The 25,157-nt window shown below is 40.2% G+C and overlaps 1 protein-coding gene across 11 annotated transcripts in view; it reads right to left on the bottom strand.

Moving 5' to 3' along the window:
* The window catches only part of TASP1 (taspase 1), a 166,159-nt gene that overhangs the window by 31,878 nt on the left and 109,124 nt on the right, over positions 1-25,157 (bottom strand). For 9 of the 11 annotated variants that reach the window (XM_048842611.2, XM_048842616.2, XM_048842619.2 and 6 more), the window contains one exon: positions 5,849-5,959. In XM_048842611.2, coding sequence (XP_048698568.1) covers positions 5,849-5,959 — 111 coding nt within the window. Of the gene's footprint in view, positions 1-5,848; positions 5,960-21,917; positions 22,008-22,096; positions 22,544-25,157 lie in introns of those variants that run through there. The other 2 variants (XR_007355589.2, XR_007355590.2) reach the window with 2 other exon arrangements.

Below are 25,157 nucleotides of genomic sequence, written 5' to 3'. Positions count from 1 at the left end.
GGATAGTCCTGCGCACCCCACTTTGGAGACCACTGCACTAGAGAACACTTCCCTGCATCACATGGAATTCAACCCAGGATTTCCAAGTCTCAACATTCCTCTCACATCAAATATCTGTGAATCCCACTGAAAACTGATACTAGTCATCCCCTGCTAGTAGCTGGTTCACTACCTCAAATGGCAATGGTCCATGGTGGAGATCTATAGATCCCAAACCTACAGATGACCCATGCAGTAAATGGGAGATATTCAGGTGGAAACCTTTTAAATTTATTCATTTTTGCTTTGTTTAACTGCTCAAAAATTACACACACAAAAACTACATTAAAACAGAATTAAGGTTGCAGAGTCAAGCATTCAAGAGTTAACACATGCTAGAATTAAGGTTGCCCATGCAACCTTTATTATCTATTATTATTATTATAGTACTTAGAAGCCTCAGTCATGGACCAACCCATACTGTGCTAAGCACTACATAAACACAACGGAAACTGTTCCTGTTCTAAAGAGTTTAATTCTTGTTGTTATTAATAACATACTCACATTCTATCTCCGCCAGAATTTTTATGTGATGTTGAGCAAGTCACAAACCAAAATCTGTCACAGTTGGCCACTATTTGAGAATTCCTCATTTTCTGGGTGCCCAATTTGAGACACATGAAATCAGATTTGCAAAAGTCCAGAGCCTCATAACTGCAACTGAATTCAGTAGGAACTGTGCCTTGAATATATAAAGTGTTAGAAAAATGCTAAGTACTACTAAAAATCAGGCCATAGGTGTCTCAAGTGGGGGCACCCCAAATTAGTGGATATTTTGTCAATTATACTTGATTCCTCTGTGCCTTAATTCTCCATATGTAAAATGGGCATACAGACCTGCGCAGCTCACAGGGGTGGTTGTGAAGATAATTTTATTGCTATCTGTGAAGCATTGACACTATGCTGATGAGTGCCATAGCAGTGCCAGTTCCTTTAATATTCTTGGATGGAGATTATCTGAGTCCTCGATTTGGTCTCATTAAGCTGTTTGAGTTTGACTTCCAACTCAGCTGTGATAATTTCTACTTCCCTATTCTTATTTCTATTAGCCACTCTTACACTACCCCTAAGGTCCTTACTACCATTATTAAAAACTGAGGCAAAGTATTCATTTAGGAGTTGGGCCATGCCTAGATTATCTTTATCCTCCAACCATCTTCAATGCTTAGTGGCCCCACTTCTTCTTTCTTTGTTTTCTCTTTATTTATATGGCTATAGATAATTTACTATTGGTTTTAGTTTCCTTTGCAACTTTAAGCTCTCTTTGGCTTTTGGGAGTTCTCACTTTCCCCCTACACTTTCTAACCTCCAAGAGGTAGCTTACACCGCGCTCATCCTTCCCATCTTCCATTTCCTGTAGGCGTTCTGCTTTCTCTTAATAAGCAGTTTGAGATGCTTGCTCATCCAGCTTGGTCTGCAACTCTTCCCTGCACATTTTCCCCTTTGCTTGTGATGCAGGCATCAGACAGCTTCTGCAACTTTGATTTAAGTAATTCCAAGTCTCCTCTACATTCAGATCCTTCAGTTCTTCAGTCCAGTCCACTTCCCTAACAAATTCCCTTAATTTTTTAAAGTTTGCCCTTTTGAAATCAAAGACCCTAGTTGCAGACCTATTTTTGTTTCTCCTCCCATTTAGTTTAAACTGAATTAGCTCATGTTCACTCAAACCAAGCCTTTCCTCTACAACCAGTTTTTCTATGAGGTCCTCGCTACTTACGAGTACTAAATCTAAAAGGGAATCACTTCTTGTTGGCTGGTGCCTATTTGCTGAAGAAATCCGTCAGCTACCAAATCCAGGAATATCTGGGACCTACCATTATTAATAGCATTTGTCCTCCAGTCTATACATGGGAAATTAAAGTCTCCAACAATCACACAATTCTCAGAAGTATTCATTTCATTTAAAATATTAAACAGGTCTCTAACCATATGCAAATCAGATCCTGGAGGTCTATAGCAGACCCCAAGTGCTATCCCAATGGAGCCTTTGTTATCTCTTCCCCCCCCCCCCCCGGTGATTTTAACCTGAACAGATTCTGTTTTTTTTTTCAATTCCATCAGTTCTGATTTCCTTACAGTCTACCTCCTCATTAAAATACAAATTCCTAGTAATGACTATAAACCAGAAGCTATCAATTTCCCATTTCTTCCATATAAGCTGCCTTCACTTCCTCTCTAAGCCACTATGTGTTTTTTGTTTTTTAAAGCTGCATGGATTTCTCTCAATTGTGGCTTTTGGGGCATCTAGTAAAACATTCTTAAACAATTCTCAATTATCATTCACATTTTTCAGTTTAAATTCTTCCTCCCATCTGATCTGGCTCAATTATTTTAAGCACTGTGAAACTGGCCCTTTCAAAGCATCAAGTATATATATTACAGGTTTGGACTTTATTCTGTTCACACATACCAAATGTGATAAAGTCATGATCACATCTACATAAACTATCACTAATTTTCAGTTCTCTGATCAATTCCTCAGGTCAAGACAAGCTCTAAATAAAGACTTCCCCCATGCTGTATGCAACACTTTGTTAGGAAATTGTTATTGCTAGTACTTAGAAATTCTAAGGATGTTTTAGGACTGCCAGCACGAGACCTCTAGCATATGTCATTCAGATTGAAGTCTTCCTCACCCTATGATCACTAAACTTCCCCACCATCACAGATTATAGATAGGTGCTTTAGGAGCTGGTCATACTATCCAGTAGTGTGATTTCATGCTCTGTAGCAGACAACAACTAATACCCCATCTTGTACATTATCTGTTAGGACACTGATCCATAAGCATTCCAGACATTTTCTTCTACACTATCAATGAGATGGAACAGGCTGTCACTTTTGATAACCTTCTCCTTTTGCTCATTCAATCCTTCCTAAATAGGTTATAACCATTGATTTTAACATTCCAATCATGGGAATCATCCCACCAGGTTTCAATAATACCAACTAAGTCAAATTTTTGCTCATAAATAAGCAATTACAATTCCTCTTGTTTATTACCCAGGCCTCTAGCATTGCTGTGTAGGCAATTAAAGATTTTCTTCTCTTCACATCTTTTCGGTGTTTTGGTTAATTTTGTTCTCAACCTATTGATTTTATGCTGAGTGCATATTTGTTTCCTTTTGTTATTGTGTAACTCCTTTCTGACTACTCTTGGAACAAAGAACACGTGTTACAAGATGGTGTACTGTATTCTGGACGTATTGAAACAAAGAGACTTTGAGATCATGGCAAATAAACAATCGACTCTCACCTCTCAGAGCACAGTTGGGCTAAAGTAATCATTGGATGCATAAACAGGTGACTACCAAGTAAGAGTGGAGAGGTGATACTACTTCTGCATACAGCTTTAGCAAAACAGTTACCAGAATATTGTGTCCACTGCTGGCAAATCCACTTCAAAAGAAGAGGTTGAAAAATCGGAACGGTTTCAGAAAAGAGCTACAATAATTTCAGGCCTTGAAAACACATCTTATAGTACAAGGCTGAAGCTCAACGTATTTAGTTTATCTAAGAGAAGATTAGGCGGAGCCTAGGTACCTACATAGAGAAGATATTAAGAGCAGAAAAAGGTAGAACGAGATCCAATGGTTAGAAGTTTAAACCAGACAAATTCAGACGGGCTGTGTCTACATTATAGGCTGTGAGTATGATTTCCAGCTCATGTACACATACTTCCTGCTCGCTCTCATCTGAGCTAGCACACTAAAAATAGCAGCATCACCACAGTAGCACAGTCAGCGGCCGTGGTGGCACAGGCTAGCCGCACCAAGCACAAACCAGTCTGAACCCCGTGGGTACCTACTGGGGCAGCTAGCTCGTACCATCACTGCCACTGTGCATGCCGCTGCTGCGCTGCTATGTTTTTTGCACGCGAGCTCAGATGAGAGCGAGTTGAGTATGCGTACGCAAGCAGGGAATCACACCCCTAGCTTGTAGTATAGATGTAGCTTTGAAATTAGCTCAGTCAGAAGTTACAGGCTTGATTCAGAAATTGGGTGAGGGTCTGTAGCCCACATTAATGCAGAAGGTCATACTACATGATCAGAACATTCCCCGTTGTCACTAATTTCCATGAAAACCTCTACTAATTGAATTAAAAGACTAACTGCCAACTCTATTTGCTGGCAGCAGTAGTGATCTTTGGGCCAGCCACTAAAAAGGAACAATAATGAAACTGTGGTTACATACGCAGGAATAGCTCTTTTTACAGACAATATACCTAGATATACACTTGGCAGGTTCTTTCTAAGCGGTAATGTGTGACTGGTTATCGCTCCAATTCTCAAGCTGCTCCAGCTCCAACATAAATTTATATTCACAGAATATCAGGGTTGGAAGGGACTTCAGGAGGTCATCTAGTCCAACCCTCTGCTCAAAGCAGGACCAATCCCCAATTTTTGCCCCAGATCCCTAAATGGCCACCTCAAGGATTGAACTCACAACCCTGGGTTTAGCAGGCCGATGCTCAAACCACTGAGCTATCCCTCTCCCCACAGTTTATATTAACCCCCACGCAGTTGTAACTTATGGACAACTAGCTATGATAGTTAAGAGACCATACACTAGTTGTCTATTGGCACAACATGAGCAGAAATCTGCTGCTCCACCTTCTCCCATTTCCCCTTTCATTGCTTCTACACTGGGGTGCAGAGGGAAAGTTCTGGTGTAGAAGCCAGGATCATTAACACAGTTACCGTCTGATGAAGGAATTATCAACTTGGTAGCTGCAGCCAGATTCCACCCCTTTTGCAATGCTCAGGCAGCATAAAGGGGCTGGAACAGAAGTGGGAAATTTGGTCTCTGGGTTCTATTCTCACATCTGCCACAAGTGACTGTTAATCATTCTGTAAAATGGTGGGACTTGTCTCCCTTCCAGAATAGCAATGAAGCTGCAAGGGTTGCAATGTGCACAGATTTTATTATCAATCAGCAGAGGAGGCAAGACAAACATATGGTCTTCTGGTTCCCAGACCAGTGCAAATTCTCCTAGTCCAAAGAGTATTTTGATGGGAGAAATGCAACAGTAGCAGGAAGACGAGAATGACTCATTTTGTCTGTGTGACATCTGTCTGGAGGCACAGCAGGGGGGGAAGTCCACAGCGTAGGCTGAATAATTAGGCATTTCAGGAGCAAACATGTTAAGTACTACTGTGCACACGCAAATGTCAGTGCTGTAGCTTTTCTGGATTGATTTTCATGGGGGGTTAGCCAAAGGAATTTCTGACTCTAGGAGCCGAGAGACCCTTGGCCAATCTGCCAAATTTCAAGTCCATGTTCCAAACCATCATACACATTTTGGTCTCCAAGAATGAAGAGGTAAACATTCTTATATAGCACATCTTGGCATGCAATGCACTGAGCAGCTTTAACAGCAGGATGTATGTGCATGCATCTTTCTTGACCAGAAATGTGATGCTCTATATTGGGAGAGAGTGTTTTAAAAATATTTTAAAAAAAAGAATCCAAGCAATTAAAATGCAAATATTACTATTATCTACACTCTGTCTAAAAAGGGCTCTGGCTCCAGAGACCAATACGGATCATATTTAAGTTCACAAATGGCAATTTAAGAGGCATGGTCTCACCCACAATTTTCAAAAACAGAAAATATTTACAACTTCCACTCTGTCCCTCCCCCAGAGCATTCCTGTATTTCAATGACAGATGCTTCTCTTTTACGCCAAGTGCCCCTATTTATGGCTTTCAATTGGTAGTAGTACATGTGATTCTTATTTCACCCCTTGCTTGGTTCATGAGTTTAGCACCTCCTGTTCATAATAAAACTATACAAAAATCTTCTTACCTAGTAGAGTCTGCTTTTCTTGTAAAGAGTCAGGCTCTGCAGAACATCTGCAAGATCGAAGAACTATCACTCCACCGAGTACACCATCTTCATTGGCTAGAAAAGGTGAACCTAGGTAGAATTGGGTGGTAGAGAAGGAGTTGTTATTTGCAAAAAGATGTTTTTTTAATTCCCCCCCCCCCTTAAACTGGCCACCTAGGGCGGAAGAGCCGAGTCATGATAATATTTCTATATAAATGTCAATTTCATTCCTCTATTGAGAATTACCATTATTTCTGCTGGGTAAATGTTGTAGTCACTTGATGGGTCAGGAAGACCTAGACACTGTCTATGTGGTAAAAGTAACACTGAGAAGTGCCAAGGCAGGTTTAGCATGAAGGGCTGAATACTCATTATTTTCCTCAAATGAAAATACAACCAGATTAAAGGGTAAGAACATATATAAAAACACCTGACTGACAAGCTTTGATCAGCTCTTCAAGGCCATTTGGCATCCTCTTGCTTGGCTGTCTGGTGCACAACTGCAAAGCTCTGATTTACTACCTCAGAATATATTTCAAACAAATAAGATACAGCGTTTAACACAAATATTTCTAGTAATGAAATTCTGAGGGTAACTTGAATATTTCAATTTCAGTGGAAGTTGCAGGTGCTCAGACTTTAGTATCAGACCTCAGAGGCCCAATCACATTCCCCATGAAATTAACGTTTTGCCGTCAATTTCAATTGAGGAAGGGTCCATCTCAAGTTGGTGACATATAGGGTATTGTGATTTAAGGAGGATTATCACACCTGAGGAGACCAAACAGACAAAACCAAATTGATGTTTGATCAAACTACATTTATTCCAAGAAGTGAGGGAATTTTTGATTTTTAAGTTTACCATAACTATTAAATCTTAAGTTTATTCTAATTTGTGATTTTTCCAATACCACTAACAACCAGTCCCCCCCCGCCCCACAAGCTTCAACACACAAGGTTGCAAGCACTCGATGGTACCTTCCAGAATATGAAAGCTGTGCTGGGAAACCAAGAAATGTGGAATTTAGGTCCCCTTACAAGAAAGTGTTATGGTTATAATAAAAGACACAAGTGATAGAAAGCTGACAAACACAGTGTTAAAGTGACACTTATACTACACTGCCTTAATTCTGCCAACTTTCATCCCTGCCCAGAGGAGTCTATAGGGAGTATGCTTTAATGCTGTGCTGTTTCAAACAGCACTATGCGAAAGCACGTTAGGAAACCTTAAGTGCGTACCAGGCAAGGTCTACACCGACCAATTAATGCATAATACTTTATTTCACTTTAGAAATCACCCCAACAGGGGACATTATCCCATCGTACAGATGGGCCCTTAGTTTCACCACCGATTCACTCAGGTAGCACCTACAGTCCCATTCAGAACTGGGGCTCAAATGTGGTAGGTGATGTGCAAACTCACAGATGGTACCTAACCCCAAAAGTTACCATCCCTTCCATCTCGCCATACTCTAACTAAACATAACTGGTTGATAATATAATAAAATCACTAAATATATTTGGGTTTAAGGCTAATGTCCACCACTTCCTAAAAATTTCCGTATTTCTAGAACAATTTGCCATCCCATATGACATGTAAAAAGTAAAGTCTCAAACCTGTCACTGGATTAATGTGGGCAGATTCTTACACCTATGCAGTCCCACTGAAGTCTAAGATGCTCCATGGGGACGTAGGGGTCTACACTAGGCAGATCAGATGGCAGAACCGGACCCTAAAACGTGTTCAGAAATCGATGCCTAAGTGTATAGATGTATATAATGACATAAGTCTAGTTATCCAGGTTTGTTTCTGATATCAGTTACACCAATGTAAATGTAGAGCAACTTCCTTCATTTCAAGGGAGTTACTCTAGATTTATATTAGAATCTCTGAGATCAGATATTAGCCCTGAGGGCATTTGTGTACCATACATATTCGGGGTGTTTTGTTCTATTTTGGTTTTATACTTTTATCTTTAAACACCTTAGGGCAGAGGTCCCCAAACTGTGGGTCATACCCCACTATGGAGGAACATTTGGGGGTGAGGGGGCACAGCAGGGCCTGGGCTAGCCCACTGCGAGGGGAAGGTAAGGAGGGAGCGCCACCCAGCTCCATTCCTGGCCCCAGCCAATGGCCCCATGCCTGCCAGTGGGATCTATGCCCGGTGATCTGCACCCGCTGGCGGGATCTGCGGGACACAAGGTAAAAAGTTTGGGGACCACTGCCTTAGTGCATCAAGCTAAAGAAAATTAGTCATGTTATCACATGCCATACTTACCAGCATCTTTTTAAAAAAATAAGGCAAAATATATTTACAAGAGTCTCTATTTAAGGTAAAGGAAATGAAAATTTAAGTTTTATGATTCTATATCCATTTATTCTCACATCAAGAGAATTAAAAACTGAACCGTAGTTTTTTGTCAGAGTTGAGTAACAAATTACCACTGGCGATAGACTGTCAAACTGAAAATCAAGTGTCTGAACATTGTGGCCTTTCCATCTTTAGAAGCAATACTGAAGATTTCCATTTCCGAATAAAGTTGGGGACATTTTTGCTATTTTTCCAGTTGGTTTACTTTATCCATTTGATAGCACTTTGTATATAGTCAGTTTGATTGTTTCCCTGAATAGTATCTGCCTTACTGAGAACATTCTGCCATAAAAGCATCAACACAAGAACTGACAGACCCCTTACAAAAATGGCTACTAATATGTTCTGTAACTTTTCTTTGAGATATGTTGCACATGTCCATTCCACTTCAAGTGTGTGCATGCCCAGTGCACCAGAGCCAGAGATTTTTCCCTTAGAGCCAACTGTTGGGGTGGTGCATCCACTTTTAGCACTCTTGTGCTGCAGTTCAGTGGTATAAATGGCAGAGCTGCCCCCAATCCTCCTTAGTTTCTTCTTACCGGCTAGAGACTCCGACATAGAAGGGAAGGACAGTGGGTCATGGAATGGACATGTGCAACACATCTTGAAGAACAGTTACAGAACAGGTTAGTAACCGTTTTTCCCTTTGAGTGATTACACATGTGCATTCCACTTCAGGTGACTCACAAGCAGTTCAGTCTGCAGAAGGGTAGGTTTCAGAGTCTACCTTAACAGTGATTGTAGAACTACACATCCAAATTTTGCATAATCTCTGGATTTGCCGAGATATAGCATAGTGACTTGTAAAAGTATGCACTGATGACCATGTTGCAGCTTTACAAATGTCCCTTATAGGTACTTGAGCCAGGAAAGCTGTGGAAGCTTCAGGAGCCATCAGTACTAAGTGGCTACCACAATCCAGCAGTTGCTGCACCGAGGATATTGGCATCTCAGCAAGGTACAGTCTTGAAAGCCCAGAGGGCTATTTTGCAGAGGTTGGTACCAGGGAGCCACACTGACACCGTACCTTCCATATCCAATGCTCTGCTAGTAGATGGTACTGGAGATCTCAATCTTCCCGTCTTTGAGGAATGTGCTATTTCCTTGGCACTGGAGAGGGGGATTGGCGCCTTCCCTCTGACAATCTCCTTGGCAGGGGATGGGGACACCACAATGTCTGCAGGGGCATTTCTAGCCAACGTAGAAGTACTGGGTGCCTGCACTGAGCAAGAAGGTTCTGAAGTTGGATGTGAAGCTGCCTGCATAAGACTGTGATGGATGCTGTTAAAATGAAAGCCTTACTTTACATTTCAAGTGTTTGTGTTTCTGTATCTTTAATAAAAGGTTAAAAGGCTTTTTAATGGTGTTTGCGCCATAGTACTAAGCAGGCGGAGGTCTCTGAACTACTCCAGCAAACAGCCCAGTTATGCAGTATGTGCACTTAATGGGAAAATGTTAAACTCAAAAATGGCACCGTAGACAAAAAGTTTTGAAAAGAGTATTTTCCTGCTATCACCCTGCAGATGTGAAATTCTGAATTTTTTTGTTATTGTTTAAATGAAAACACTGACACTCCTGTTAACTAGAGCAGTTTAAAACATTATAATGTTATAATTCAACAGAATGCAGTAGAAAGAAAAGGAGGACTTGTGGCACCTTAGAGACTAACCAATTTATTTGAGCATGAGCTTTCGTGAGCTACAGCTCACTTCATCAGATGTTTACCGTGGAAACTGCAGCAGACTTTATATACACACAGAGAATATGAAACAATACCTATTGTTTTTGTTTTTTTTTCATATTGTTTCATATTCTCTGTGTGTATATAAAGTCTGCTGCAGTTTCCACGGTAAACATCTGATGAAGTGAGCTGTAGCTCACGAAAGCTCATGCTCAAATAAATTGGTTAGTCTCTAAGGTGCCACAAGTACTCCTTTTCTTTTTGCGAATACAGACTAACACGGCTGTTCCTCTGAAAGAATGCAGTAGGCAGTCCAATTCCACATGATTATAGCCCACCAGGTGGTGCTGTAAAATATAAGGCTGAAGGCCAGGTGACTTTAATCTGATGACAAATGCAGCAATCCTTTACAAATGCACTGTCTATGCATCTCATTTTTATGTTACTAACAGAAAGTAGCATTTGCTGGTGACAGGCTTGATGCTAGTACTATGACAATTAAAGAACAGCTAGTGTCTGGTGTTGTAATGACAAGTCATTCCATATAAAGCAACACATCCGAGTTTCCTTATTTTATTTTTAAAGTTCCTGTATTGTGGATCAATGGTGGAAGACAGCTTTACTACATACAGTACATTTTTGAATAGTCTTTACAAATGCACCAGGTAAAGCCCCACGTTTGCAATGCAAACAAAGTATTTAGTTGTCTGGTTTTTGTACATTCAAATAGATGTGCTTGCAAAAAAATTTTAGACTTTAGGATTGAATTTTAGAAATAATGGGCTATATTTTTAAATTTCTAATATTTAGATAGTGTATGTGTTTTTAAATTATCATGGTAGATAAAGAGAAACTGCTTTCTTGTTAACATTGGACTCCAAAATTTCCAGTATCAAAATAACTTCACTTTTTCAGCATAAGGGTAGACATCAGTAGGATTCGCACAAGTGTCAGTTAACAAAAACCAAACATAATTAGAGTCAAATTCTGCATTGGATGCATGTGAGCACTTTATCTTAAATAAAAGTTCCACATGAGTACTTAAGGGTAGAGTTTAGCTCATTGATACTGATCCTGGAATGGACGTAGCATCCTCAACCACTAACTAAAATGGGACTTGAAAGTTCAGTAACATGCTAGGAGACGCTCAGTGCCTGGCAGAATTGGACCTTAGTGCAGTATGCATCACACAAAAATGAGTCTTTTTTCCCCATGGTGGTGCTTCACATTAAAATAAAATAGATTGTGTTGTTTCAAAATACTAAAACTGGCTGAGATCCATATTGTCTGAAGAATAGCCTCATTTACTAGTCATCAAAATATTGGCTACTGGGCCATCTCCAAAGAATGTTGTTTTTAAAAAAAAAAAAAAAAAAAAAAAACACCTTTACACCCATTATTTTAACTAGAGTTAAAATACTGTAAAAATACAGTACAATACAACCACATATGAACATCTAGCTTGTCATTACAATTTGATATGGAAGAATTTGAAGTTCTCCTCCCAGAAACGAGAATGCCTTGTTCACTTTACATTGATTTGACAAAGTAAAATATATGTTTGATATTCATATATTACTGTTGAACCCTGATTTATAAGCGGCACAGAAGCAAATATTAAAAAACCAAACAACTTCTATACTACTGCAAGACAGGGCTGTTCAGTGCTAAGTGAAGATGGGTAGGCAGTAAAGCATAATTGTGTTGGTAACAAAAGTTACCTAACTCTGTATAACCACTTAGCATGGCCATTATAGCTCATAACATTCTTGTGCCTTCAGCATTAATTTTTCAGAAATGTTCATCCTTCAGCACTTAAAACCAGTATGCAAAAGAAATGTTTGCAGATAAAGCCAGCCACACATGCCTTTACTTTCCCAAGTAAATTCACCTTCTTTAGCTGCACCTAAAATTGTTATCCAGCAGCTAACGAAATTTTTAGCAGCATGAATAACTGATGTAAAGTTGTGTTCCCACTTAACAAGAGCCCCAGCTGTAGATTTCTTTCCTTGTTATAGAATTAGTGCCAAAACATTTAATGCTACATTTTCTCTAGGCCCTTTTCATTTTTACAGGGATTTGTTTGCTGGAACTTATTTGGAGTCTCAGTCAAAGTTACAGTACATTCCTTTACCCCAGGTACACTTACTGGCCTGCAAGTAAAGCAGGAGAAAGGAGGAGAAACAGTACATTTAGTTGTGGTTTTTTTTCCACAAAAGCCTGCTCTGAGTTGTTAACATTTAAAAATATGTAGAGTAGTTGCTCCATATGGACTATTAGAGTAGAAGTTCCAAAATAGTTTTCATTAGCTTTTAATTCACTCACATAACATCCTGAAAAACTCGCCTTTGGGCCTGCAGTTTTCCATTCTCAATCTCTGCCCAAAATATGATTTTTTAAAAAAAAGTTTGGCAAAAAAAAGTTTTACTGGTTTGCAGTTCTTGGAAAGTGGAACAAAACAATCAAATAAAACACCATTTTCCTCACTGAAATGAGGGAGAGGGAACTAAAAACTGGCTGAACTTGGAAGCTCCAAACTGAGTATGTGCTTTACGAAAGCTTTATGAAGTGATTTTAAAATAATACAAAAATATTTAAAAATTGATACCAATGATGTGTGGTTGAAGATTTCCTTAAGCTGAAACTGCCCTCCCAAAGAGTTGCACTACACAGCCTCACATGGCTAGCTATTTTACAGCCCTATCCTGAAAAAACTCTGTACATACTTAACTGTAAACACATGGATAGTCCCGTTGTCTTAAAGTTAAGCAACTGTTTGCAGGACTGGGCCCTCTGCACAGGCTAGTTCAATGAACTTAAATGGTCAGAGCTTTGTTGGCATTTTGTAAAAATCCTGAAGTTAACTTTGGATCTGCTCCCTCTTTGCTGTTCTCAATTTTCTATTAAGTTTTCTTTAAAACTAGAGAATTAAATATATTAACATAGCTTTTTGCAACAGTCAGGTTGTTGTAATGTAACAGCAACCAGCAAATACACAAGTTATAGTTCAAACAGCAAAAGAAACTGGGCTGCATTGTTCATAATTTTGCTGTTGTGCTTATGGCTTTCCTATATTATATATGCTGTAAAACACAAAAGACATGCATCATAGCTGTACCATTATTGACATGACAGTAGTCCTAGGCAGGCCCTTGGAGCAGGTCTAGATTTATCTGTATTATAGTTTCACGTAGCGGTCCCAAACAAAATCAGGGCTGCATTGTACTAAGCGCTGAACAAACCTATTAAGGAACAATCTGAAAAGTTTATAGTATGGACAGACAAGACAAAAGGGGGAGAATGAAACTGTTATCCCCATTCTGCAGGTCAGGAATGGAGGCAGAGATATTTACTGATTTGCCCAGGGTCACCCAGGAATTCTGTGACTAAACTAGGAACTCAACCCAGGTCTCTTCAATCCAGCATCTAAGTCAGAAGGCCATCCCCTTGCTTATTCATGGCAGTTAGAATGCTGAGGGCTAGTAGAAAACTAATAAAAGAAAAGTCTAGCATATATAGGTAAGGCCTGCATGTTCAAGTTTCTTCTGTAGAATACATTTCTAACCAAACATGCAACCCAAAATTGACCGGGGTGAGCACAATGGCACATACAAAATAAGGGGTCACTGAAACATCGTATCTCTGCAGATAGCAGCAAGTTTAGCATGTTTCAACCCAGTTATTCTGATAGCTGTAGATACTCTTTTACAAATCTCTTTAGATAGAGTTCTTAATCTTCTGATCCACATTATCTACTGCGGGTTACACACTATTACTGTACATGTCTAAAACAGGAAAATGCCCCTCCCTACTGCAACCCATACACAAAGGGAGGTGAGACGTCATTGTTGAAAACTGATTAAAAGAGGAGGTTACTTACTTGTAACTGGAGGTTCTTTGAGGTGTGTGGTCCCTGTCTGTATTCCACAGAAGGAGAGAGGGACCACACATCTCAAAAAACCTCCAGTTATAGGTAAGTAACCTCTTCCTCGAGTGATGGTCCCTATGGTATTCCACTGAGGGTGATTAACAAGCGGTACCTAGCTAGGAGGAGGGTGCGAGGAAGACGATACAACTGTATGTATGGTGAGATGCAAGGTTGCTGACGGCTCTCTAAATGAACTCAGAAATATAGCTTATGCAAAGACTGAGTATGAATGCAACCAGGATTCCCTCCTCATAACAATCCCTGCGGCCATGGTGCGTGAAGATGTGTCCGCCAAATCTACAGTGACCTTGAGCGTCATCCTTGCAACTAGTTTGCCTTCCTCTAACATAGTGTGGAAACAGGCACAGTCCTGCTGGGGAAGCTTGTCAGCGAAGTCTTCTAACTGGCCATAGTTCAGAAAGTCATATTTTGCTAGTAAAGTGAGGTAACTGGAGATCCTAAACTGAAGGCTGGCTGAAGAGAAAACCTTATGACCTAGGAAGTCCAATCTCTTACCTGCCTTGTCAGCTGGAGCAGAACATGCATGTTGTTGCCTGGCCTGTTCCGTTGCTGCTTGAATAACCAGGGAATTGGGTGCAAGGTGAAAAAAACTCAGAAAAACCTTTGCCGGTACACAGTCTCTCTTTTCCACTTCCTTTGGGCTGGGTGTACAAATTGTCAGAGTACTCCAGACAGTGCAGACCAGTTGGAGAATGGCATTGTTGATCAGTAGTGCCACCCTGGCTGGTACTGATGCATGCAAGATATCGAGTAACTGATGTTGGCTGTCCTGCACTTCCTCCAGGGGGAAGTGGAGAGCGTAAGCCACTCTCCATAACAATTCCTGAAACTGGTGGTAGTCATCCGGGGGGAGGAAGGAGTTGACGACACTGCTGTTTACAGAGATGCTGAGGGGAACTGCTCCAGTCCCGGTGATACTGTCAGAGTAAGGCTAACCAGAGCACCCTCCAATTCCAGGTTCAGATGTCTACTTGACGAAGGCCGGAGTGGTGAGATGGGGGACTCCTCTTGGGCAGATTGGGAAGATTTTGAAGGTGGATACTGTGGCCAAGACCCCCAGTACAGCCAAACAGGTGGATCTAGCCATTGCTGCCGAGGGCCCCTCAGAGCGGGATACCAAGGGCACCTATGTTGAAGAAAGGGAGGGTAGTGCTACTGAGCCAGTGAAGCCTTCTGACATTCATGGTGACAGTACGGACTTTGTGGTCCATCCAAGTTCTTGGATGTTGAAAAGTCAGATCACTGTTCTAAAGGCAGTACCGTCAGACCCGGGTGAATCATAGGGGAGTGGTCAGGAACACTAGCTGAAGGAGGTAAGTCCAATGCAGGAGAGAATACTCTCTTAGGAGGAGAGTGCACCAGGAGACGTGGTGATCTGACCTCTTCCCGGGCAAATAATTCATGAGGTCTGGGTGCTGACTGAAGCCTCCCTGGAGTCAGTAGCATGTGTTCTGCAGTTGGAACTGGAGCTGGAACCAGAGCAGAGAACTGTCTCAGAACTGAAGGTTCCCTTGATATTGGCGGTACTGATCCAGAAGGGGTACACAGCTCGGTAACCGGGACTGATGGGTCTGGTGTTCTATGCGTGTCTGTGAGCCTTGGAAAGCGCTGCTTCTCCATGGCTGGAACTTGTGGAGGATGCAGTGTCCTTCCGGGGCCTTGAGGGAGACTTACCGCCATGCTTATGCACCTTTCCTTGCCTCACGACTAGGTCCTGGAACAGGGTCCGTAGTGCTGGTACCAGTGAAAGCAGACTGGAGCTCCAGAGTAGCAGGTGCGCTCCTCGATTGCCCAGGCCAACGTACTGGGGGAGGAGGGGTCTCCCAGCCAGGATCCCACTGCAGCCTCATGGTGACCTCAATGCAGATGTTTCTTGAGGTGGAGAACCCGGCCTTCCTATGTACGGGCTGGGAAGGAGAGGCAGATACTGCACCTGGATGTGATGTGGGCCTCCCCCAAGCAGTAAAGGTAGTGTTGGTGCTTGTTGCTGACTGAGAATAAGCAAGGGCAAGAAGTGCAGATCTTGAACCCTGGCATCTTTGGCATAATCCAGTATCCAATCATGGGTGCTGGGGGGTGGAAGGGGGAGAGGGGAAAGAGAGACGAGCAAAACAGCGACCCAAAGTCCTTAAAAACCTAAAAACTACTACTAACATTAAAACTACTACAAAAATAACAAAATACTCGCTATATACAAGAATAAAACAGCTGTTTTTGTGTTTTAGAAAATGCATCACATGAGACAGAGAACAGTAGAGGCTCTGACTTGGACCATGAGGAGAAACTGAGGGCATGGCTGGTCCAGCACACCCTTTATCACCTTGGATGAACCCATGAGGTGGACCAAGGGACACTACTACTTTCAAAACCTCTGGCTCCAGACACATGATGCGTAAGTATAACTCTTAGTAGAATATAATAGGGACCATCACTTGAACATATCCTTACTGCAAATTGTTTAGGTAAAGAATGTTTCTTATTCACTTAATTAAAAGGAGAAAAGAATACATTCATATTTCTGTATTTAAAACATTTTTGGATAGGTACACTTATTTTCTCATATTACTACACGACTATAGCTGTGCTAAAAGAGTTGCACATATTTTATAACAACCAGAAAGACAGCGTACATGAAGAGTTCCATCTACTCAGTCTAGCTATGTTGGATGCTAGGTAGGTTTGATACCACACACATCAGGGTCAGCTATCTCAAAGCACTGATATAAAGAAGATCTTGAAACTGTTTTAGTCCTACACATGTTCGTGCTATGCACAAGGGACTTGACTTTGTAAAGTGCTGAGTGCCCTCAATGCTTCCTGAACTTGAAGTTTCGAACATATTTTATCCTCTTAGATCTAAAAACAGCATCTGTTGCGAGCAAGACATTAGGGAAAAAAGAGGCGTACAGACTGCTAAGGGATACATTAACAGCAATTAAAAGGAACACTTGGCAGAGCATTTTTCATATTTGTTCAGCTATTTTTAGAAGTTTTAAAAGACATGAAAACTTGAAATGTGTTTTACTGAAATTTTATCCTGTATATTATATTCACCATGATGTGTTACTAAAAGGATAGGATCTAATAGTACCCACACTGATTTTACTTAATCCACATTGGGCTCTTTGTATATACCTTAACATAAAATTAAGACTTTAATAAATGTATTCTATACTGGTTGCCTGAAAATGTATTTTATTACAGTGGAAAGATGCAGATGCTACGCAAATCTCCGTTTGGGCCATTGGTTTGCAAACTGCAGAGATAGGACCAAATTCTGCTCTCATACACCAACACAGGTTTACGCTGGCATAAGAAGGAAGAATTTGCATACAGTATCCAAAGATATAAACCTGATGATTCAAGCCGTTACATATAACAACCCACCCCCGTGAAAAGACAACGTGCCCTCCAGTAGCTTTGTGCAACAGACACATAAATTATGTTTTAACATGATGGACACATTTTCACCGACTTAACCTAACTTCAGAATTTAACAATTCAGCAATTTATTCCTATTTCACAGTTTGGAAGTGCTATGAAGCGATTTCTTACATATATTTGTGTGCCTTATTCTTTTAATCTGGTCTCCAAAAAATAAGCAACCCAATTTTCACAGCTCAGGACTCACTGCTCCCATTGAATTCAGTGGGAGTGGCTGAGGCTGAGCATCAATGTAAAGTTAGGCTAAAGCACACAGGTTTCCTCTCAGAAACTGCATGACAAGCAAGTTCTGTCTGTAAAATGAAACCGTGTAGATAACCGATCAATTTTTAAGGGAATCTAATCCTTATGAAAGGTTGTTAGATTACAACCATCAGAGCTTGATCCACAGAACTGGTATAAAATAGTGCAAGGACACGATACTTGACCCTTCCGGTTTGCCTCAGACTTCAGCCCTGCCCTGGAAGGACAGGTATCTAGGATGGGCAACTTAGTTTCCAAGTCCATTTAAAACTTAGTCTTTGCCAAGACTGACAACAACAGTGCCCAACTGTTTTGGTTTATTTGATGATGGTGGGAACCTGCCTAATAGAAACCTAGGCTTGATGCCAACTCTTCATTTAGAGCATTAAAGATATGATATTGGATGATAGTGGACAGGTAAATCCATTCTAAGGCAGATGTAGTGTTCCATTTACTGTTACCAGCTCCATGGACTAGCCACTCCCTCATCAGGTGCATTGTATTTAGATCTACTGTCTTCCATGCTACAGGAACCACTACTAGCTCCCTTGACAGGTTTCAGAGTAGCAGCCGTGTTAGTCTGTATTCGCAAAAAGAAAAGGAGGACTTGTGGCACCTTAGAGACTAACCAGATGCATCTGATGAAGTGAGCTGTAGCTCAGGAAAGCTCATGCTCAAATAAATTGGTTAGTCTCTAAGGTGCCACAAGTACTCCCTTTCTTTTTACTAGCTCCCTTGTAATTAACTTTTTATGTCTTGATAATTTGGATGTAAACATTTACTATGGAAAGGTATAAGCAGCAAAACTGTGTTAAGCAGTACTGATACAGTGCAAACAAAGTAACACTTCCCAGTTTTAAATACTTTTGTATTACGTTACTAAAGAAGGTTCAGAGGCCATTAGTCCACAAAGATGTTCGTTTTGTACTATGCCACTGGACTTACTAAGCCTGTGCACACCTCAAATTGAAATGAAGTCATTTGCCCTGTCTATGCTGATGTTATGCATCACATTAAACTTAGTGCTAAAGCTATACAGGGTATCTTTGATAAAGGTGATTGATATGAATACACACTAAACGGAGAGTCAGGTTTTGATTTCATGCACCTTCATTTGTTAAATATGTAAGCACAAGAAAGCATCTGGATCCAGAGATCTCTAAATTTAACTGAAACTACCACAGCAATTTAAAATAAGTTGGATTTTTAAAAAAGCTGCAGCAAAAATTTGTACTCTGCTTGTACTCTGCATGTACTCTGTACATGCCAGATTTATATAGTTGAATATAGTGCACACCATTAAAATACGTGTTAATTTAGGAGAACCGTAAACAGACCCTTCAATACAGAAGTAGAAACAAGTCCTGCTAAAGCACCTACAGAAAGGTGTTTTTAAAATCTCTCCAGTTTTAGCAAAAATCCTTAACAAAACCCACAAGAAAAGTGAGTGAATCTAAAGAGAGACAATTCCATTTAAGGAGCTGTATGCTCGTTGTCTTAAGGAAATGATGAATGTTGGAACAATGCTTTTTATTAAAGCTTTCAGCGTTCTATTACTTATATTTGATATGTAGAAACATGGTATCTACCTGTCCACATATATTACATTAGAGCAGTGGTGGACAACCTGTGGCCCGTCAGGGTAATCCACTGGTGGGCCGCGAGACAGTTTATTTACATTTGCGCAGTCGCTCACAGCTCCCAGTGGCCGCAGTTCACCGTTCTCAGCCAATGGGAGCTGCGGGAAGCAGTGCGGGTCGCAGGGATGTGCTGGTCCCCACTTCCCGCAGCTTCCACTGTCCGGGAACAGCGAACCGCGGTCATTGAGAGCTGCGGGTGGCCATGCAAAATGTAAACAAACTGTCTCGTGGCCCGCAAACAGATTACCCTGACAGGCCACAGGTTGCCCACCACTGCATTAGTCGGATATTTTTTAAAAAAAAGCAAACAGAAAGACATACACACAAATAACTAAAGAATACTGCTTTGATGGTGAATACCTATATATACAAAGGAGGATCTTGACAATAATTCCAGATTTCCAGTTTTACCATTAAATTTATTAATCAGATTACAGGCTGAAGAAAAGGAGTGATGTTAGCTTCTTTACCAGTTAGGCTGGAAGCTCTCTAAGGACCCCTTGGCCCTTTGGCGGTTTCATTTTCATGGCAGTAAGCTACAGAGCTCTGCAAATAAGGTGGGTTGTGGGCTTTCAGAGCAAACTTACCAATGCATGGAGTAAGTACTGGCAGACCCTGGCTCTCCAAGTTTTTCCTTTCCATATTAATAATGTAAATGGGTGTTAGTGTTTCTAGGTTGCTATTAAAAACAAAGTACTTTTTACTAGGTTTTTATAGGATTCCAAATTCCAAAAATCAAAGACTTTAAACCAACTAATGAGTTTCATGGAGAAAATGAAAAAAGCATTTCCACTCTCTTTTTTAAAAAACAATCACTAGCCACCATGATAGGGTTGGAAAGGACCACCTGGCTCATCTAGTCCAACCTCTTGCATCAAGCATTAGAGTTTAATAAGGTGTTAACTAAAGTTTCTCCTGGAGCACACATTCAAAATGTTTTAGTCTGTATTGCTTCTATTAACTTTTTAGCCAGTTTTAAAGGCGTGTTAACAATCTTAAGTTTATTTTAAAAAACGTACATATACTTAAAATATGTAGAGTATGTTTACTGTTAATGTGTAGTATGTTTCTCTCATGCTAGGACTGGTACAGCCTTTCCTCAGTAGGATCTCCCCTGCTCCCATGGGAAAGGGGCAGCAATGCCTCTATGGCAGTTTTCTTGCCCTCCAGACCACCATGGATGCTGCAAAGGTTCTGGGAGGTGGGATGGCCTCATGGAAGAGCTAGGAAGCAGCCATGCTATGTAACTTTGTCCCCTGGCAGTCCTGTGGCTGTCTGAGCATGGACCTTTTTCCCATCAATCACCATGACCTGTGTGGTATTAGGAGAGCTCCCATCCTGGGAGCTCCAAAAAATGTCAAACCCTTCTCCCTACAGTGGCATTTGCAAGGTTCCAAAAAATGTCAAACCCTTCTCCCTACAGTGGGGTTTGCAAGGTTCTCTCGGCAGACTTTCCTGCCAGAGTTTGCTTGGCTTTTTGAGCTATCCCTCTGAAGTTCTCTTTAGGAAGGTACAATCTTAGCAACTGAAATGTCACTATAGACATCAAAAAAGCCAAGCTTACTGTACCTTGAATCTCCATAAACAATCGGCAACACATCTTCATTAGCACTGTAAACGAGTCAGTTACATTTAGTGTTCATAGCTCAAGTTTGTCTTCAGTCTACCTTGCTAAATATCATTTGCTACTTGTGTCCAGGGCACAGTCACAAAATGATTACAGAGAAGAGAGATTTCAACAGGATGGTCCATAGGATGGTCCACACAGATGTGGTTAGGACACTGAAGACCAGTTTGCTAAAACTCGTTTGTTCTCCCCACTCCTCACCCAAAATGTTTACTTTATAGAACAGTTATGATCTAGTATTTGAGAGTATTCAAGAACTTTAATGGCATGACAGCTCTTTTTTAAAAGGACACACGCAATATAAATTACACTGCCAAAGAGCAATGCCTAAGTTATGCGCTTGCAAACATCCCTATATATTCATGGAAGTGATGGTGTAGGAAGCACAGAGGATGAAATCCCTCTTGCTGAAGACCAGACTGACTTAATGGGGATTTGAGTGGTGCATAGGCCCTGTGCTGGCCCCTTCACAGGGGTAAATATTTCACTTAGAGTGAAAAACACGATTGAACTATAAACGAAAGTTAAAAATCTATTTAAGGAACTCAGTATGGGTGTTTAAATCCTCACATCAAAAGACTAAATAGTAGCCAATTTTAATGAATATACTGATGTGGAGCTTCATTATTATTATTATTATTTAAAAAAAACCTGAAGATAATTTCTCATAAATCACTTACCGGATTTTTCCACCAGATCATCTGTAACTCATGTTAACTACAAAAAATAAAACAAAACAAAAACAACCAAAAAATCCTGATAACTGGTGATGTAGACAAAATTGATCTATTTTTCTAAACATATTTCTCTGCAGTCTATAAGACTCTGAAATAACAAAAGCATTACATGTTTAATTAGCATTCTAAATCAAGAAATTAGATTTCAAAACTTGGCCAGCCAGGAATGGGTAATCAGTGGTCAGTTTTCCTTCTCTCCCTCCAGGGAGAGGATGGCTTGTACATGAATGTATAAATGTGAAAGCACTAGTGAAAGCAAGGTCAATAGAATACTCCTTGGATTTGGAACAGAAGGTGTTGAAATTAACATTCTTAAATCCTGTGGGAGTCTTACCCTTACCATACAAGCCATTACCTTGTGCCTGAGGAATGGTGTTCTCAGTCATGATCTTCATCCCAGCACTTTAGGTGATTTTAAATATCCTGAGCCCAAATCATAAAATACCTTGAAGATAGAGACCAAGATCTTGAATTTGATGTGATACTGTATAGGAAGCCAACAGAGACCAGAGAGGACAGGTTTGAAGTATGTACCTGTATTATGTATTAGCTGAGGTTTCCAAATAGCTGCTGTTTTCATAACCAGGGTAGAATGTTTTGCTGTAGTCAAGTCAGGAGTAACAAGGGAGTGCAACAACTGAAGTCAAGGCATCATCCACCAGAGCTGGGTGCAGCCAGACAGACAGCCATAGAAGGTAGAATGTTTTACTTGCAGAAGCTAGTCTGCAAGAGCTTGGTGTACTTAAAGAATTCAGAAGCATTCAGTCCTCAGCATGTTTTCCTTCTCCAATAAGCATGATCTCCAGTTTCCAAGGGTTCAACTTCTGCCGGGTAGTATTCATTCATAAATTAATCTCAAACTGGCACTGGGCAAGTCCAATCTAATGATTCTGTCATAGTGCGAAGATTAGGTAGATTATGCATTATCTTGACACTTGGGTTCACGATCTCTCACCATTTCTGCCAGTGGTTGAAGGTAAGCTAAAAGAGAATTGATCCTATGAGACTCTGCACCTTTGCCACCAGATGCCATCTCACTTGCAGTTCCCCATCCAAACCCTTTAGGGGCATCCCTCCAGGAAGATCTCAGACAATTTCACTGCCTTTCCCTTGAGCTCAGCATCCTCTCTCAGATGGGACAGAAGTATCATGAACAAATGCTACAGAGAGATCCACAAATATGAGAATAGAGGTCTGCCCATCATCCTCTGGCATCAAGAGATTGTCCATCACCACCGGTAATGCCATTTCTGTTCTATTCTATAGAACTTGAGCTATAACCCCACCCCCATTTAGTTATTTTCCATTGAATTATTTAATGTTATAGTTAAGCGTATCCAAAATGGTACATGCTTTCCAATGATAATTAACAAGAGCAGATCAGTTATTTCATGTACAAACTGTACCCTAAAATACATTAATACAGCAACCTAGGCAATAAAGATTTGAAAATATTTTTGCCTGCTAGGACTGAAAAGCAACAGATTCTGTTTATGGTTTTCAAAGGGTTTGCTTTAATACTTAATAAGAAACTCTAAACTACAATTTATAATATTTCCATGTGAATAGGCTGAATCTCCTGCCTGTGAGATGGCACAAACATTTACTCTCAAGTCTGCATTCCTCAAACTTGGCCACATTTGAAAGGAATGGATGAGTAACAAAATCCACTGTTTTGTAAGAAAGATATTTGTGTTTATAGAACACCATTCTTACTCCGTGTACCAATCTACTGCTCTTCTGTTTAGTATATTAAACCCATTCCATTTATAAAAGTCTAAATTTAATTTCCCCACCTCCTACTCAACCAGAAATTGTGTGTTATACATAATAAATTGGCTCTAAACAAAGGGACGAGGGAAGCACATCACCTGCTGTTTAAACAGCTCCAAGTGTCTAAGGCAGGCTTTCCCTAATTGGAAGAATTCCCAAGGTTCTGTGAAGATTTCAGGAGTTCTGTAAACAGGAAGCAAGAATCTGATGGCAAAGGCCAAAATCAGCTGTTCATGGGTCCAAAATTTTTACTTTTGACCATTCACTTCAGTTCTGCCTTGCTAAACCATTCTTTTTCGCTTGGTCCAGAACTATTTTATTAGAAGCTTAATGTGACCAAAAAGTACGGGTTTAAGAAAGAGGAGCAAAAAAACCAGCCATGCTGTCTGGAGGAGGCTATTAACCTAATTTATCCAGTTATTTCACAGTAGAAGGAAAACTTGTATGGTATGATATAGCTTAAGTAAACTTTATATCAGCGAAAATCAAAATCTGTGAAAGTTCACAAGAAAATAAGAGTTACGTAGTTTAAGCCTAATATTTCAGCATAAATTTTCCCCTTGGGGTAATATTTTGAAAAAATTAATGCTGTGCCTGATTTTCAGAATTGCCAAGCACTCACAAAACTGCACTTAAGTTTGAGACTCCTCTGTTGATAGGTTACTGGAAGCAGTAATATTCATCTGGGTTTCCTGTATTCATTCACAGATACCAATAGGCATTAATAGTAAGCATGAGTAATGGATCAATATCTAACATGTATCAAATATTTTTTGAAAAGCAGTGACTGAGAATATATAATAAACAGGTTTTAATTACAAACAGGGCCTAATACACATTACAAAATAAGCACACAATTTTGTCTTCATTCTTAACCAAAGCAATAAGCATTTTGGCAATGAATGCTATTCATGTCATCTGCTTTTTTATTTGAGTCTTTCCAAGACTTTTGGAAACATGAATGAGTTAACTCTCACAACTCCTGTGAATTTGGGCACTATCATCCTTATTATAAATGGGGAAACTAAGGGATACCGAAGCAAAGTGACTAATTTAAGTTCACACAGCACACCTGGGACAAAGCCAGATTCTCTGACTTCCGATTATGCTTGTAATCAGAAAATCTTCATCTCCAGGAAGGATGATAGCCTTTAAAACCAAGTTTAAGCACAGTCCTAGTTCAAAAATGTTATTCTGTCCCACCTAACTAGATTAAGAACACACTTTTCATTCCACATGGACTTTATTTCTACTTTGCCAAAATCTGCCTCACTTAAACAGCCCCAAGTTTGTCACTACTGAATGGTTTTTCTGTTCATCCTACAGACCAGCTTGTTTATCTATGGCTTCTAGCAAACCTTTCATATAGTAAGATGTTTTTCCAATTAGTCACCAAGAGGAATAGCTGCTTTTGGCAGAGTCTCCTTAATGTGTAGTAAGTACAGAGGATCCAGGGTGGACATAGAAAAAAACTCAGATGCCCTATCACACAAAACTTAAGTAAATCTGCCCATCTTTCTCAGTCTTTTATAATGCACCTGTCAGAGGTTTCTATGACTGGTATACCCCACAATAAAATGTATGTAAACATTGCTCTTGTGTTGGTATCGTCATAGCCTTACTGCGACAAATTAAATTAAAAGAAATCTACTTTTTTGGGACCATCTCTTTTCGCATTCTCCTTCAATATCCCGGTATTTCTTTTAATCTTTTCAGAATAGTTTCATTTAGATCAACTCTTTTTAACTTACATTTATGCCCACAGACCTTATGTTTCCTTTCTCAAGACTTTTGCTGACTATCTTGTGTTTCTTATTCCTCA

This window comes from Caretta caretta, chromosome 3 (genome assembly GCF_965140235.1).
Source record: "Caretta caretta isolate rCarCar2 chromosome 3, rCarCar1.hap1, whole genome shotgun sequence".
Classification (NCBI taxonomy): Eukaryota; Metazoa; Chordata; order Testudines; family Cheloniidae; genus Caretta; species Caretta caretta.
Note: the sequence above shows the minus strand (reverse complement) of the source record. Positions and strands in the feature narration are given on the sequence as shown.